Genomic DNA, 14,195 nt, shown 5'->3' with positions numbered 1-14,195 from the left:
GCTACTCTTCTGTGAATGGCTAGAAGAGTGAAAGCAACACAAGTGCATTCAAGGTCATCCACCTTGAGTGGGCAAAAAGGGTATATGGTCTTACTAAAAACTTGAGTCATGTAAGCAAGCCAATACACATTGCCAATTTCCCAAGATAACCAGCCTTGCATTACATTCAAGCTTAAAGTAGCCATAAAAAAGAAAAGTGATTTTCAGTACTAAAACCTTTATTAATAATTACAAATAAGATGAGTACAAAGTAACACAATGATTCATTCATTACAATACATGCATACACAGATTTATGCCTTATTTTCTCTCTCTCCACTCTTTTCTTACAAATTTGTTGGTTTCTGTACCATCAATGGCCACATGAACAATTTTCATATTTAATCATGACAACTTTCCATATGATTAATTTTTTTTACCATTTTTGGCCAATGCCACACATTTTACCAAGTAGAAATTATTTTTGAAAATTTCCATAAGCGATGTAATTTACACCCAATGATCCTCCACTTGATGAGCTTTTCTGTGAAAAAGTACAACACATTTTGGTATAAAAATATAATACACGAACATTATATCATTTACTGAATACATATGTGCAGATGGAAATATGAATCTTGGCTTCAACGGAAGTTCAATGGAAACAACTGCCATAAAATCCATCACTAGAAATTACATATTTATGCCAGATGAGCTCAAAATACCCACATTTTAATTGAGCTACTCTCTCATTTCCTGCTCTCAAAAGTTGAGCTTGATATGTATGTACTACTTAATTCAATATAAGCCACGCACAATTTTTTCTTTCGCAAGTTGCTAATTTACAGAAGCATATAGCCACTGAAATCAGGGAGCATTCCAATAATTTATCAGGTTATTACATAACATCCCACTCATAAGAAATACTAAATATTGCTAACTCACTTCTATTTACAGCCAAATATTGAGGTGATTCTAGGGAGAAACCAAAATAATACCACCCAGATGTTCTCACATGGAAGATGATATTCATCCAAGGACATGTTCACAAAATTAAGATCATATCTTTGGAAGAGTTAAGTTATAGTTTGCATTTCACAGGCAATTTGGTCAAATAAGGTTCTTGGGGTCAAAATTTTAAATAAATATGCTGTGTAATGAAGAAGTAATAATTTTGCTGCTCGTGTGAAAACAGAAGGGTGAGAAAATTTTGCATTTCTTAACCTTCAGCCATAGGATTTAAATGCCTATAATGGTCTCTATTCTCTATGATGGGTTTTATCCCAGAGCCTAAAATTTGTGGGCCTGTGCAAGCAAGCCACTCACCAAGAGGAGCTTTTTTCTCATGTCCATATGAACACACCAGGCATTTAATATTATCTACAAAACCCTTTTGTGCCTGAGCCCTGATGAGGTACGGTCTTTCCCATGCATGTATGAAGAACATTTTAACACATTCAATGCGGATGATATTTTCACCGAAACCTCCAGTGACGGATGGGTGATTTTGCTTCATAACGGTGGTCTTGGAAGTAATACAACAGAATTTGCAATTTTTTTTGTTTCTATTTCAAGCAATTAGTAAAAAACCCTAATGACATACATGTATGCCACCCGTCACCAGTAATTGACAATTCACGCAACCCGCATTACACACATGCAATTTTTCCTTGTATGAAGGAGTGAACTTTTCATATTTCCGTTTATAATACTTCTTCTACCATTGATTCCTTGGGTTAATGGCAGAAATATCTTGGAATTAGTCTTTACGTGTATTTTTTTTGTTTCAACGGCCGTAGATTTAATTTTTTCAAGTCACAGAAGTAGAACACACAATGAACGGCAAGAAAAATATAAATTTATGGGATAAACATTTTTTTAAATCTATGTTACCTCAGAGTTATTGCAAAATTGAAACATTTCAATAAAAATTCTCACAAATGTTTATGACATATTTGAAAGCAAGGCCTTAGAGCCCTGGTTGACCTTCACATTCTGGGCAAATTGCAGTCACTGTCCTTCGGATGCCTTCACGGTTAGCGGAGAAATGAAGAGCCTGCATCATTCCTAAAAACCTATCACGGCACATTTTCTCCCGAATATCGGTACTGACACTAATTCTGACCTCCAATCGTTAAAAACCGTGTTAACCCTAATTGCGCCCATGTGGAGAAGAAGGCCCAGCCAAGTTTCCAGTTCTCCCTGTCTAACAGCTTCCAATCCATTATGCCCTTAGTGAAGGCCCTTGGTGAAGGATTTTGGAGGAAAATGCTTACAGCATTTTTCTCCGTCTATGAGAGGATTATTTCAAAGAAAATATCATTTGCAAGTTGAAATAATCTCTGGGAGTGCCGCTGGTAGGGAGGGACTCCAACCTTGAGCCTTAAAAATTATCCAGCAAAATAGTACAATTTGTGTAATGGAGTGTTGCATTAGTGATTAATACCTTAGTTTTTATGAAAATTAAGACTGTATCTGTACCTAACACTAGAATGTATTAATGACCTACAAAATGAAAACACCATAATGATCAGAGGACAAGTAATTGATGCGGAGCAATGACTGAGAAAATATGCCGTAAAATTAGGGAAAAAAACCCAAATTATGTAAAAAAACGTAATTTGCAATAATTATTTTAAAATTATTAATAAAGTATAAAATACGACCTTTTGGACCGCATGGAAACATTTTTGAATAAAATAGTAAGTTTTGAGACGGGAATACACGTTATTAACAAAAACTAAGTCTGATAATATTTTTTGTGGTTGTACATAAGATATGAATAAATTAAAAAATAAGATAAAAATACTATTTCAAGGGAATAAATAATGGCAAAATGCCGTAATGCTTAAAATACCTCTGAGTCTATTTTTTTCCACAATTTCGTTTACAAAGCTAAGGAAACAAATAAACAAGTAAAAAAATACAGACCAATACTGTAGATAATGTAATGCAGTGTTGCATACGCCATTAATATGTTATTTTTTTATGAAAAGGAAGAAAATCTGCAACTAACCCAACACGTATGAATAACTCAGAAAATGAAATAAAATAGAAATTAATAGAGGATTGGTAATTGACCTAGGGAAACGAATGAGAAAATATGCAGTAAAAGTAGGAAAAAGACCCAAAAAAAATCACCCAGGATAAACGTAATTTGCATTAATAAAAAATGTTCCTAGCAAAATAAATTCAAATATAACATCATTAACTGAAGCACCGCACTAAGATAATTTTTTTATAATGTAGTGAGTATGAAACGGGGATAAATATCTTCAATAAAAAAGGTAGTCTAATCATAATTTTTGTGATAGCACATAAAATATGAATAAATTAAAAATAAATGTAAAAAAACAAATTTAAAAGAATAATCCATATGTAAGACATGATTATGATATTTACGATAAGAATGATGAAAAAGAGACGAAGGAAATGAAAAGAAAAATCTCAACCTGCCAAATTGTTCCAAAAACAGCAGTAAAGTAAACAAAAAAACACTAAAAATGAAGGAACACGTAGAACTAGAAACGGACACTTCCGCAATGGTGTAAGGTCAATCCCAAACTGCGGGAGGGTGAAAAAGTAACGCTAGGCGCGCTCGGAGCACCCTAGTGACCAGCGGAAAAACGTACTCCCGAAGACATACATTTATGTCATCCGCCTGAGTGGAAAAGCCCTCATGACATATATATATGTCATCCGCACTGAATGTGTTAAGAACATTTTTACTTCTCTACATAGAGCTCTCGTAGAATCATGTGGGTGCATACAATTGCCCATCCTCAAGACCCAACTCAGAGGGATATCAAACCCTTCCCCATCCATTGACCCTTCGGTGGATTTGCAGCATTTTCAAAGCATGCAAATCCTCTGCATTAATATTCTCATAAAAAAATTTTTGGTACTTCTCATTGAATTTGGTTCAAATTCATACATATATTTAAACAAATTTATAGCGTTCATGTTGACCAACATACGAATTTCCTGTGGTTTCTATTAATTAACGTCCTTGGCATGCATTAGAAACTTATTTCCCATCCCACTTATAACTCCGTATTAATTTCCAGAGTCAACCAAACTTTCACCACTAATTTTTGAGAAGGACTAAAAAGAATAAAAATATTACACAGATTAGTGAATCAAAAGACCATGCCTTCCGATTACATAGCCATTTGTAGGTACTCGCCCATTGCGTTAGTTTTGATGCTAGAATTTCAAGTGAAAATTCCATGGACTTTGAGTAAACCAAATCGATCCGTTCCATGTTTGATATTTTCATTTATGTACCTTTAAAGTATTTTTTTGGTAAAATAACTGCCGATACTCTTATGGTTTATTTAAAATGTTTTGTGCTTGCATAATGGAAAATGAGGCGAAGGGTCAAGTAGAGGTCCTAAAGGGCAGGTTGAATCCCTCTTTACACTGGGCAATGGCCAACTTTTTCTCATTTGCAAAGGGAATTCTGACACAAAAGGCTAAGGCGAAAGGTGATTGCCTGGTAAAAACGCTTTCTAATTTAAGCGGTGAAAATGAAAATATCAGAGTGAAATTTTTGCTATTGTATAAAATTTACTGTATATGTTCTCCCTAGCTTAACCAAATGTACATCAAGTGGAAATTGCAATTTTAACACGTAAGAATTAACTGAATGCATTGTTTTAAGCAAAAAACAATCACAATGGGAAATCCCAGGCTACGTAAATAGTCGATTGCGAGTTTTAAAACCAAGAAATATGCATGCATTAAGTCATAAATTACCGAATAATAATGACTAAAACAGGAGCCGTCGTAGGGCATCGCCTGCGGCGAGGTTAGGGTACTAGATGGACTCGATCGCTTGGCAAGAGGAAGGGGAGGCAGCGGAAGCACGGCAGGGGGAGGGGTCGTGTAGGAAAAGGAGCGCCCTCCCTCTTTCTTCGAAGCTTTGAGGGGCTTGAAGGACTTGAGGGGAGGTAATGATTGCAACCATTAATTTAACATTCATACCCAAATTCCAAAAATCTGTGTCCCAAGGAGCAGTGGCGGGACGAGGGGGAGCTAATAAGAGGGAGGGCAACCTCCCAGCAGTAGCAGGGCTCCGAACAAAATTACCATTCTATCTAGCGTGATTTGGATACCCAACGGGGGCTATAGCCCCGTTAGCCCCCCTTCCTTATAGATCTGCCACCGCCAAGGAGTACCAATATAGTCTCAACGAGCCTTGAAGTACTTATTGTGAAAAAATGATAGGAATGAATTTCGAAATTAAGTCCTCAAAACCCTATAAATTCCCACAAATCCAAAATTATCACTTCTAATTAAAAGATGAAGAATCATTTTACCAATGAAATATATTATTGGTGTAAAAGGCCCCCTGAAAATCACATAGGCATACATTCTTAATTAGGTACCCTGATTAATCCAAAATTTTATGAACTGACACTTCAATAATTCCAATATTACACAATTAATGGTATTCTTTAAAGTTCTTTTTCCACAAGCAAAAAATGGTTCTTTTCCGTGAAATAATAACCATATCTAAAATGCTGACATTACCACTATCCAGTAAATGAAAATTATGTCTTTACCCATTTCATTCCTCACACATTGAAACATTGATAAGTTAAGAGCCAACAGGTATGTACTCCCATTGGCTCCATGAATGACAGCATATTCTTCATTCATTTTATATGACGGACATTCTTTCTTATATCCCATGGAGCACAACAGTTGGGCCAACATTGGGGAATGGTTCATTGGTGGCTTTTAAGATTGCTGACCGTTAATAGCAAAGTGCACAATGGCAATAGCCGTGATTGCTGGACCTATGATTAATGGGGTCATTATTAGTACAGATGCTAGTATGGTATGGTATTTGGAGGAGACGACCGACAGTTAAGGTCATTCACACCATTGGGGGAGGGTAAAGCGGGTGGAGAGAAACCAGAGTCAGCATTAGCCTGCTCTTAACGAAAGGTGCCAAGGGGACCACGGCTTAACGTCCCATCCGACGGACGGAGTGTTGCGCTTGAAATGTCCTCCACACAACACTCAAGCAGGGATCGGGCAGTCTCTGAAAATTCTCTGCCACCGCCGGGATTTGAACCCGAGCCCACGGGGTGGGAAGCCAAAACTCTATACCCACCACACCAACCTGATCTTTAGTACAGATGCTTTTGTAACCATTAAGAAATGATGAATTTCAGAGGTAATTCATGCCATATTTATTAACTAACATTGACAATCGATGAATTATGTTGATGAAAGGCATATCCTGCTGCTTCGGTGAATAAAATTTTTTGCATAATCTCTAGAGACAGTACTAAATATGTAGTCTCATTCAAGGTCTTAGCCATGGTCTCTTATTTCTAGAAAAAAATCCATGTTTTCCTAGCGTATGACATTGATAAATTGCTGTCGCATTAGCAGGAGGGTCAGGCTCTCCATTGCTACCAAAGCTTCAGTGGCTGAGTCGTCCATCGCAGTGGTGCAGCAAAGGTTTTGGGGGATAAAACTCCCCCCAGAGCTCAGAGAAATTTTTAAGTTTAATCCATTTTACTTACTTGGATTGATATTACTAATAGAATAGTGTAAGGATTAATAAGATATCCCTCACAAAGCTATAAAACTCACCATTTTGAACCATTTATCTTAAAATTCCGCAAGTTATTAATCTCGCACCTACCACTTATCCTGGTTGATATTCCATACCCCAACCCACCCTGGTATTAGTTGCACCTAAACCCCCCCCCCCCAGCCTTAATTCCTACCCAGACGGCACAGGAAGTTTTCGTACCTAAATACGAGGGTGGACAATCAAGATACAAAAATCGCGCTTAGGAAGTTACTTAGAAGGTTTTGTTTCTTTATTTCCTTTAATGACGAAAAAAGATGCAAGAGGACTGGCAAATTCATATGCATCGATAAAATTGTATTTCATCGATAAAACTGTATTCGGTCTGGGACTATTTTCTTTCGCGGGTGGTGCCATCTGGTGCCATCGTGCCATATCCTCCTAGAAAGATCACATGCCTTCACAAGCCGTTGGAGATGGCATGGTTTACGTCACGTCTCACCACATTTCAGGGATTTTTGTGGTTAAGTTTGTGAAAAATAGAGTGTCTGGTAATGGTGAAGTTTCCCTTATTCTTTAATTTCATTCTCTGGGCTTCAGAAACGTGTTTGTGAGATATTTTTGTTAAAATGCCTTCCGTGTGTGTAATGTCGGGATGTAATGGAAACTCCGGGACATACCAAGTTTTTAGCTTTCCAAAAGATCCTGAGTTGAAGAAGAAGTGCATTTGGGCGATAAGAAGAAAACATTTCACCCCTACGAAAAACTGTGAGGTATGTACTCTTTCTCGCTGTAATTATTTGGATGTAATTTTAAGTTAGAAGTGGCTTCGGGATGTTGATGCATCAACATCCCGAACTATTCAGTACTGAAGTACTATAGTACTATTCAGTACTAAAAATGGTGATTCAAAATATTGTAGCAGCAATTCTTTTGAAAATTCTTGCATTTTAGTTGTCTTTTTAGTATTAATTCATTCGGTAAACGTGTGGTTAAAGGAGAAACAAGGAATAAGCTGCCAAGTTTATAGGATCGAATATTGCTTCTTAGCTTGCCCTATGGTGTATTACACGTCGGCTTTCATCATTTCAAATTATCTTATGCTATAGTTTAAAACAATAAAAATATCAGGCATAAAAATATTTACTATATTTACGAGCCTAGTAATTTGATTTCTCATGCAGAAATACCAAAAATTAGAAATGATTTGACCTAATAAGTTACATGGTATTTTATTATTTATTAATTTTAGGTGTGTGAGCTTCACATCGCACCTTGTGATATCAGAAAATAATCTGTGGCCTTGGACGAGAAGACGAGGAGAAAATTCTTGCTGAATTGAAGGTGCCCAGATTGGAGGAAGGTACCATTGCTTCACTGTTACCTGTCGCCAAGAAGACAGACATTGTGGCAGAAGTGACATATTTGTGGATGTGGATTTGATTTGTGCAAGTTGGTGCAGTGATAGTGGACGTTCATCGGAGAAAGTATTGACGATAGTTTGTATGTATCGACCAGTCCTCTTTTAAATAATTTTCTATTCGAAAGAGAATAAGAGTAATTGTTTCGCTAAATTAGATGTGGGATAGAAGAGAAAATTGGAAATATTATTGTGGTTGACAATAGAAAATACATAATATATGTATTGTATTTCTGTGGGTTTTTTCTTTCCTGCCTCTTTAAAATTTCTTGTGGTGGTGACTTCATGCAAAGTAAGTATAAAATCGGAGGTGTGATCTAAGAGATAACATGTTTTATTTTACAAGTGTTTATGCTGGTGATTTGGCAGGACTTTCATATTTTTAATAGGTTGATACATTTACTGCAGTGACCTAGGGACTTTTACTCATCCCAAATAATTTTTCAAATACTTTAGCGCCTGATATGGGTAAGTTTTAGTAGCTGAGACTGAACTATACGTTAATTTTTGCTCGCATTTTGATGAATTCGATCATACTAATAGCAGATGTGTCAGCAATCCTGTTTCATCGGCAATTTTTATTTAAAAATTTTATTTCGTCAGGCTTTAGGGTAAGCTTTTTAATGCTCGTGGGCTATGTGATGTCTTATTTAGTGTCAAAATTAATAAGAATTTACTCTCATTAACATCTCAAGGTTTCCAAGTAAGTACGAGCCACTTAACAATGCTGGATGCTGGGGGTGCGTGAATTAGCCATGAGAATCTCATTTTTCGCAGAGTTATTTAAGTGGCCGAGTAAGTTTTGTAAGTTCTCAATGGGTAAATAATACTATATCATGAATTCTAATTACCATGAAAAACTCACAACCGACAAAAACTTTGTCGGTCGTGAGTCTTTCATGGTAATTAGAATTCATGATATGGTGTTATTTACCTATTGAGAACTTACAATTCATAATGATTCGTATCAAGGTTCTCGCTACGGTCGGTAGCTATCGATTGTGTTGCGTTCGATACATTTTTCGATCGTGCGAGTTACGATATATCTAATTTCGACCTAATCGATTGAGATTAGCCTGAGTGCCGTGTTCCTGCGCGCTTCGTATCCAATCGTACGTGCTTAGTAGCGGACATTCACATGCTGCGTACGCGCTTCGTCGACAGGCCGCGAACGGAAATTATCCACTGACGAAAAGCGACGGAGCGGCATTGTATCCCCTTAGTCAATGGGTACTATGTACATACGAATTAGATACGGAGGGTTCTGTGCCGTCTGGGTAGCTGTGCCCCCGGGCCATCGATCTAAGTGCTGGATGCAATGTTGAGGAATTGTTTGATATTTATTCAGGCAGATGTTGGCCCAGGTAGCCAGAGATTAGTCTGCTGATTCTCGCTTTTTTTTCAATTCATGGATCCTTGTCAGCATGGGCTTACATGAATTACTGAGGGCGTACCCAGAACCGCAATTCTCTCCTGAACCTGAAGCTCAAATCCTCTCTGATCAATCTTTCCTGAAATCCTTTGTCACAACTCAATCTCAGCCATGTCACCAAGGATTGTGTGGTCATGTGAGATGCTGTGTTTGGCCACAGCCAATTTTTCAGTCTGACGCAGCCTGAAGAGTCTCCTTTGTTCTTTGACCCTTGCTGCGATTGTCCTCCTTGACTCTCAAATGTACACTTGGCCACATTGGAACGGTATCTGGTACACTTTGGGTGTCATGAGTCCACGAGAGTCTTTTACTCTAACCACTTGGTCCCTCAGTTTGGTGTGAGGCCGGAAGAAAGTTTCAATGTTGTGCCTTCTCAAATCTCCTGGAGATCCTTCCCAGCACAGAAGACACAAGGGGTAGTCCCAACCTGGCAATTTGTTTTTTGTCTTGCCTCTTGACGGCTGGTAGATCCTTCTAAAGGCTGTACTTACGTACGTGTCCATGTTGATATGTATGTTTTGATGGAAGGTCTCCTTCAGATACCAGAGTTTGTGGGGAAGACTCGCCGAGTCAGAAATGGGCAGAGTGCAATGGATCAGTGTTCGAAGAACTGCTCTATTTTGGGATGGATAGTGATGACTTTGACTGCCAAGGTAGAGGTCAGTATGAGTAAGTTTGCAATACACACACTGTGTCCCAGGCTTCCAACTCCATTACAGTGGATGAAGACATCCAGAAAAGTGGCCTTCCCATTTTTCACCAAATGTTCACCATGGAATTGGAGAGCAAGCATTCAGTTCACCATGGAGCTCAGGAAACTGGATAGCGCAGTGATATTCACACACAGTGCCCAAGACAGCTGAAGAGCAGTGGTTTGATTCCTTGTTTAGGAGAATCTTTACCCAATTTAAGTGAATTTTAATGAGGCAGGAATGAAATAGAATACAATAGGGTAGATGGAAAAAGCAAGCCAAATTCTTCTTGGGTGGAGAGTAGATGGCACTTGAATGTCATCACCCTGTCTGCTGAACTGAAAGAAAGCAGTGGCCTACTTAAATTCTAGTTGCAAATACCAATGAGACATATTTCCCTTACCTAACCAAATTGGTGCAAGCATCTATCTCTGACATGTTGGCTAACCATTGTGGAAAGTGAATGGCTTGGCATTTGAGTAAGGAAACTTCCCATCAGTACAGTACATATTTGCACTGGCATGCACTATGACTAGTAATATTTATGTCAAAAGGCAATGCATATGTGAACACACTGAACGGTTGCTGGTGAATTACAAGGCCAGTGGTAGAAGATCAATTAGGCCAATAGTTGGCTCCATGGTAGGAAGAATGTTGGTCTGACAACTTGGAAACAGCTGGTTTGTCAGTATGGAAATGTTAGGCCATCATGTTGGCAAAGGATTGAAATATGACCATGGATACAGGCTGACCAATTGTTAGATGCAATCGTTCCCCAATGTTTCCTCAAAATTCCATGCCACATGGGATTTAATTATAGCCATATACACACACGAAAATTTTATACTACCTTCCTCTTTGGCAATTCCTAATATTAAAATATTTCCTAGAAAGTATGAACCCATTAACTTTAAATAGTTAAAAATTATTTTACCTGCATTTCAAATGTTGTACTTTTTCAGGTTTTTTTTTTATCTTCATCCATTAATTGTCCAGGTATCAGAAAACGATAAAGCCAATATTTTAAGGCTTAAACCATTATACCTTAAGGTTTTCTTTCAGCGCCCATGCCACACATGAAAAGAGTACAACACTTTTCTGTGTGTTCACTGAAATTCCGCAGGATGTCACTCCACATCAATGTCTATAGAACCTTCAGTGATTATCTTTAAGAACTCTGGAACATTCTCTTTAAAATTGTTTAGCTTGTCGTCAGCTGGGGAGTATCTTTCGCCATTTTCATTCACATCTCCAACAAACTCTTTCCCCATCAGCCAGTATGTCTCCATATTCCCTTTTCCCTACATGGAACCAAAGAGGGAATAGTACATCAAAAAACAATTCATAGGTCAACAATCGTATAAATGGTACAAAGCCATTTTTTTGGCATGTATGATGAGAAATTATGGTGATCACTTGGTATGGGCTGCTAAGGAGATTCAGAATTAGCCAAGTAATTCTATTTCCATGCATGCAAATGCTATATGTATTACATATGCATGGTACCATACGGGTTTAATTTTTAGAGAACATAAAGACTATGTGGGTAAACAAAGTGATTATATAGTCACGTATTTGTGAGTAAATGAATTTTGTAAAGGCAAATATGTATTGCTACTGACAGTTTCCTCTGAATAATTAAATTAGCAAAGACGTGGCTCAAATTTTTACGTGCATGAAATAGCATCAAAAAATAACTCCACATAAAGATCACGCACATATGTATTTTAGCTCTTGCTAGTGCAAAATCAGAACTAGATATTCAGCAGGTTAAGTCCATTGTGGCCAAAGATCAAACATGGCTGATTTTTTAGTGAGGAATAAGTATAATGCTAATCAAACTTAAATCCAGTAAGGATTCTTGTGTTGAGAGATGGGGTAGAGTCTGCTCCAGTGGCTGGAAGAGAAAATGTTATCCTAAACACGGACAACTGCAGCCCATTTTCACTCACAACCAAAATGCCAAAATCAGAGTTGATGATACTACAGCATAAAACCATTGAAGGATGCCATTAAGGAAATACAGTGATCTCTAAATCAGTAACTTATCAAGAATTATTCTGATGAATGAGAAAATAGAAGAGTAACAGTACTTGATGAAGGACCTTATTAATTTTTTAAGAGTATATGTACCTAGTTTGGTTGAAGTTTCCTTCAAGGGTAAGGCATTGGCTAATAAGCTACTAATTGCACATATTAGACTAAAAACTCTTTTATTAACTTCAGGGCAGATTATAACCACTCACTCTGCCCTAATCACAATAAGCTAGATGCTGTCACCCCTTTTAAATATCTAGGGGGAGGGAGGAAGGCCAAAGACGCATAGATGTGGTAGATATCTCTCAAATCATGTGACTTCTTTCCAGCACACTAGAATGCAGTGGGTGGAGCTTAGCTTCATGATAATTCAGTGACTCTCAGACCTCAGCAGGATCAATCTCAGAATCTGCTAGCTGACTGCCAAATCACATATTATTAAATTGATTGGAAAACAGCTGTGTTGCATCGTGGGCTATGGCTTTACTGTTGCATGTTCGAAAAGGGTACTGAAGCCATGGAAATAAGCAAAAAGTCAGAGCTTGGCTTAAAGGTAAACTGCCTTTAATTTTCTCACCCTGTGGCTAAACCGAGAAAAGTTCACGCAAAGTAATAGGGTAGTTTCCTTCATCAAAGAAAACGAAAGGCATTGATTGCGATCTGTTACCCACCATTATAGAGTATGTATTCATAATATACAAATTATTTGGTTTTAGAAATCCCAGTTTAGAGGAATGCCAATGGTCAATTTTATCCTAATTTGAAAAAGGCCAGATTAGCGCCCATGCGATGCCACTCCACGTGACGTCGCAGGGACCTAGTTTCTATACGAGTAGATGGGAGTTTTACATCGTCTGAGATTACCAATGTATGGATGAGGCAAAGACTTCAGGGAAATATCTTTTAATAATCACCTATTAAAACTGCCTATGGTCGGAAAGTTTCCTTCATTTGATAAGTTATTAATAATCCTTATTTAAGCGAAGCGCTACCTGCCAGCAGGGCACTCTGCTACCTGCTAGATGCCTGCATCGCAGCGGCGCACATATCCTCGCTCCAAGGTCACCTCACATGGCGGCAGCGGGAACCAGACTGACGTCACACCGGCTTTTCCCAGCATTCATACTTAGCCGTCGCATTTTCGCGCGCTTGAAAATTTTCACTTTTCATTTAATTGGGAAAAATAGATATCGTCATTTAAAAATCTAAAAGCATGAAATGCGTACTCCAGGAGTAATAATCTTTCAATTTAGGCAATAAAAAAATAATAGGAAACCACCCTTATTCAACACATTTTTTCTCCTAATTTTCTGTTCTATTTTCTTACTTAAAGTACAACTACCTGAGCATACGTTTGCACCTCATGGCGATTGAACGCAATTCCCAGAGAGAAAAACTGGGTTCATATGGAGGTGGAATTGAAAGAACAGGCGGAATGAGGAATGGCATCCAACAAATCTATGGAAGAGAAAAGCAGGGGTTTGGCTAAGAGGTGCATTGAAGTTGGTGAAATGCATTTTTTGGATTAAAGACCTTTTTCCACACGTTCCATCGATTCCACTTCCATGTGAACCCAGCTTAAGGAAGGGACTAGTTTTGACAAGAAGGGATAAATATACATCTATCCCTCAAATTATTGTAAGAATTTAGGCTATAAAGATAATAAGGAGCAGTGAGAGAAGGTTGGACAAGCAGGGTGAATGTATACATTCATCCTGCTTGTCTAACCTATTTCACTACAAGCACATTTTTCTTACAGCTGTACACTCCTCAAAGCTGAAGCAGAAACTCAGAAACAGTCAGCTCTTACAAAATGCTAATTTATGGCTATACCCCTATTTTTAGCTCTAAGTCATAACTGCTGTCACCACCTCTCTGATGGTATCCATCCACTGATAAGAGAGATTTTTGACCTGCTCAAGAAAGACCTCCTCTAAATTATAGGCCCAACTCGACTTAGCCCCCCAGATATTTGAAAAGAGGATTAGTCAAATGTCAAGAGAGGAAAGCCTCACCTGGTGCCAAAACATTTAAAATAGTATATTGTGATAGTAGTGAATGTAGGAGTATTCACTGCCTTTG

At 37.9% G+C, this 14,195-nt stretch overlaps 1 protein-coding gene across 1 annotated transcript in view; it reads right to left on the bottom strand.

Moving 5' to 3' along the window:
* Positions 1 to 222: 222 nt before the first annotated feature.
* LOC124158486 (receptor-type guanylate cyclase Gyc76C-like) overlaps positions 223 to 14,195 on the bottom strand; it is a 63,638-nt gene continuing 49,665 nt past the window's right edge. The window contains exons 15-16 of the mRNA XM_046533609.1: positions 11,011 to 11,377; positions 223 to 523 (exon numbers count right to left, since the gene is read on the bottom strand). Coding sequence (XP_046389565.1) covers positions 11,204 to 11,377 — 174 coding nt within the window. The 3' untranslated portion in view covers positions 223 to 523; positions 11,011 to 11,203. The remainder of the gene's footprint in view (positions 524 to 11,010; positions 11,378 to 14,195) is intronic.

This window comes from Ischnura elegans, chromosome 5 (assembly GCF_921293095.1).
Source record: "Ischnura elegans chromosome 5, ioIscEleg1.1, whole genome shotgun sequence".
Taxonomy (NCBI): Eukaryota; Metazoa; Arthropoda; class Insecta; order Odonata; family Coenagrionidae; genus Ischnura; species Ischnura elegans.
This window is presented reverse-complemented; position numbering and strand designations above follow the sequence as displayed.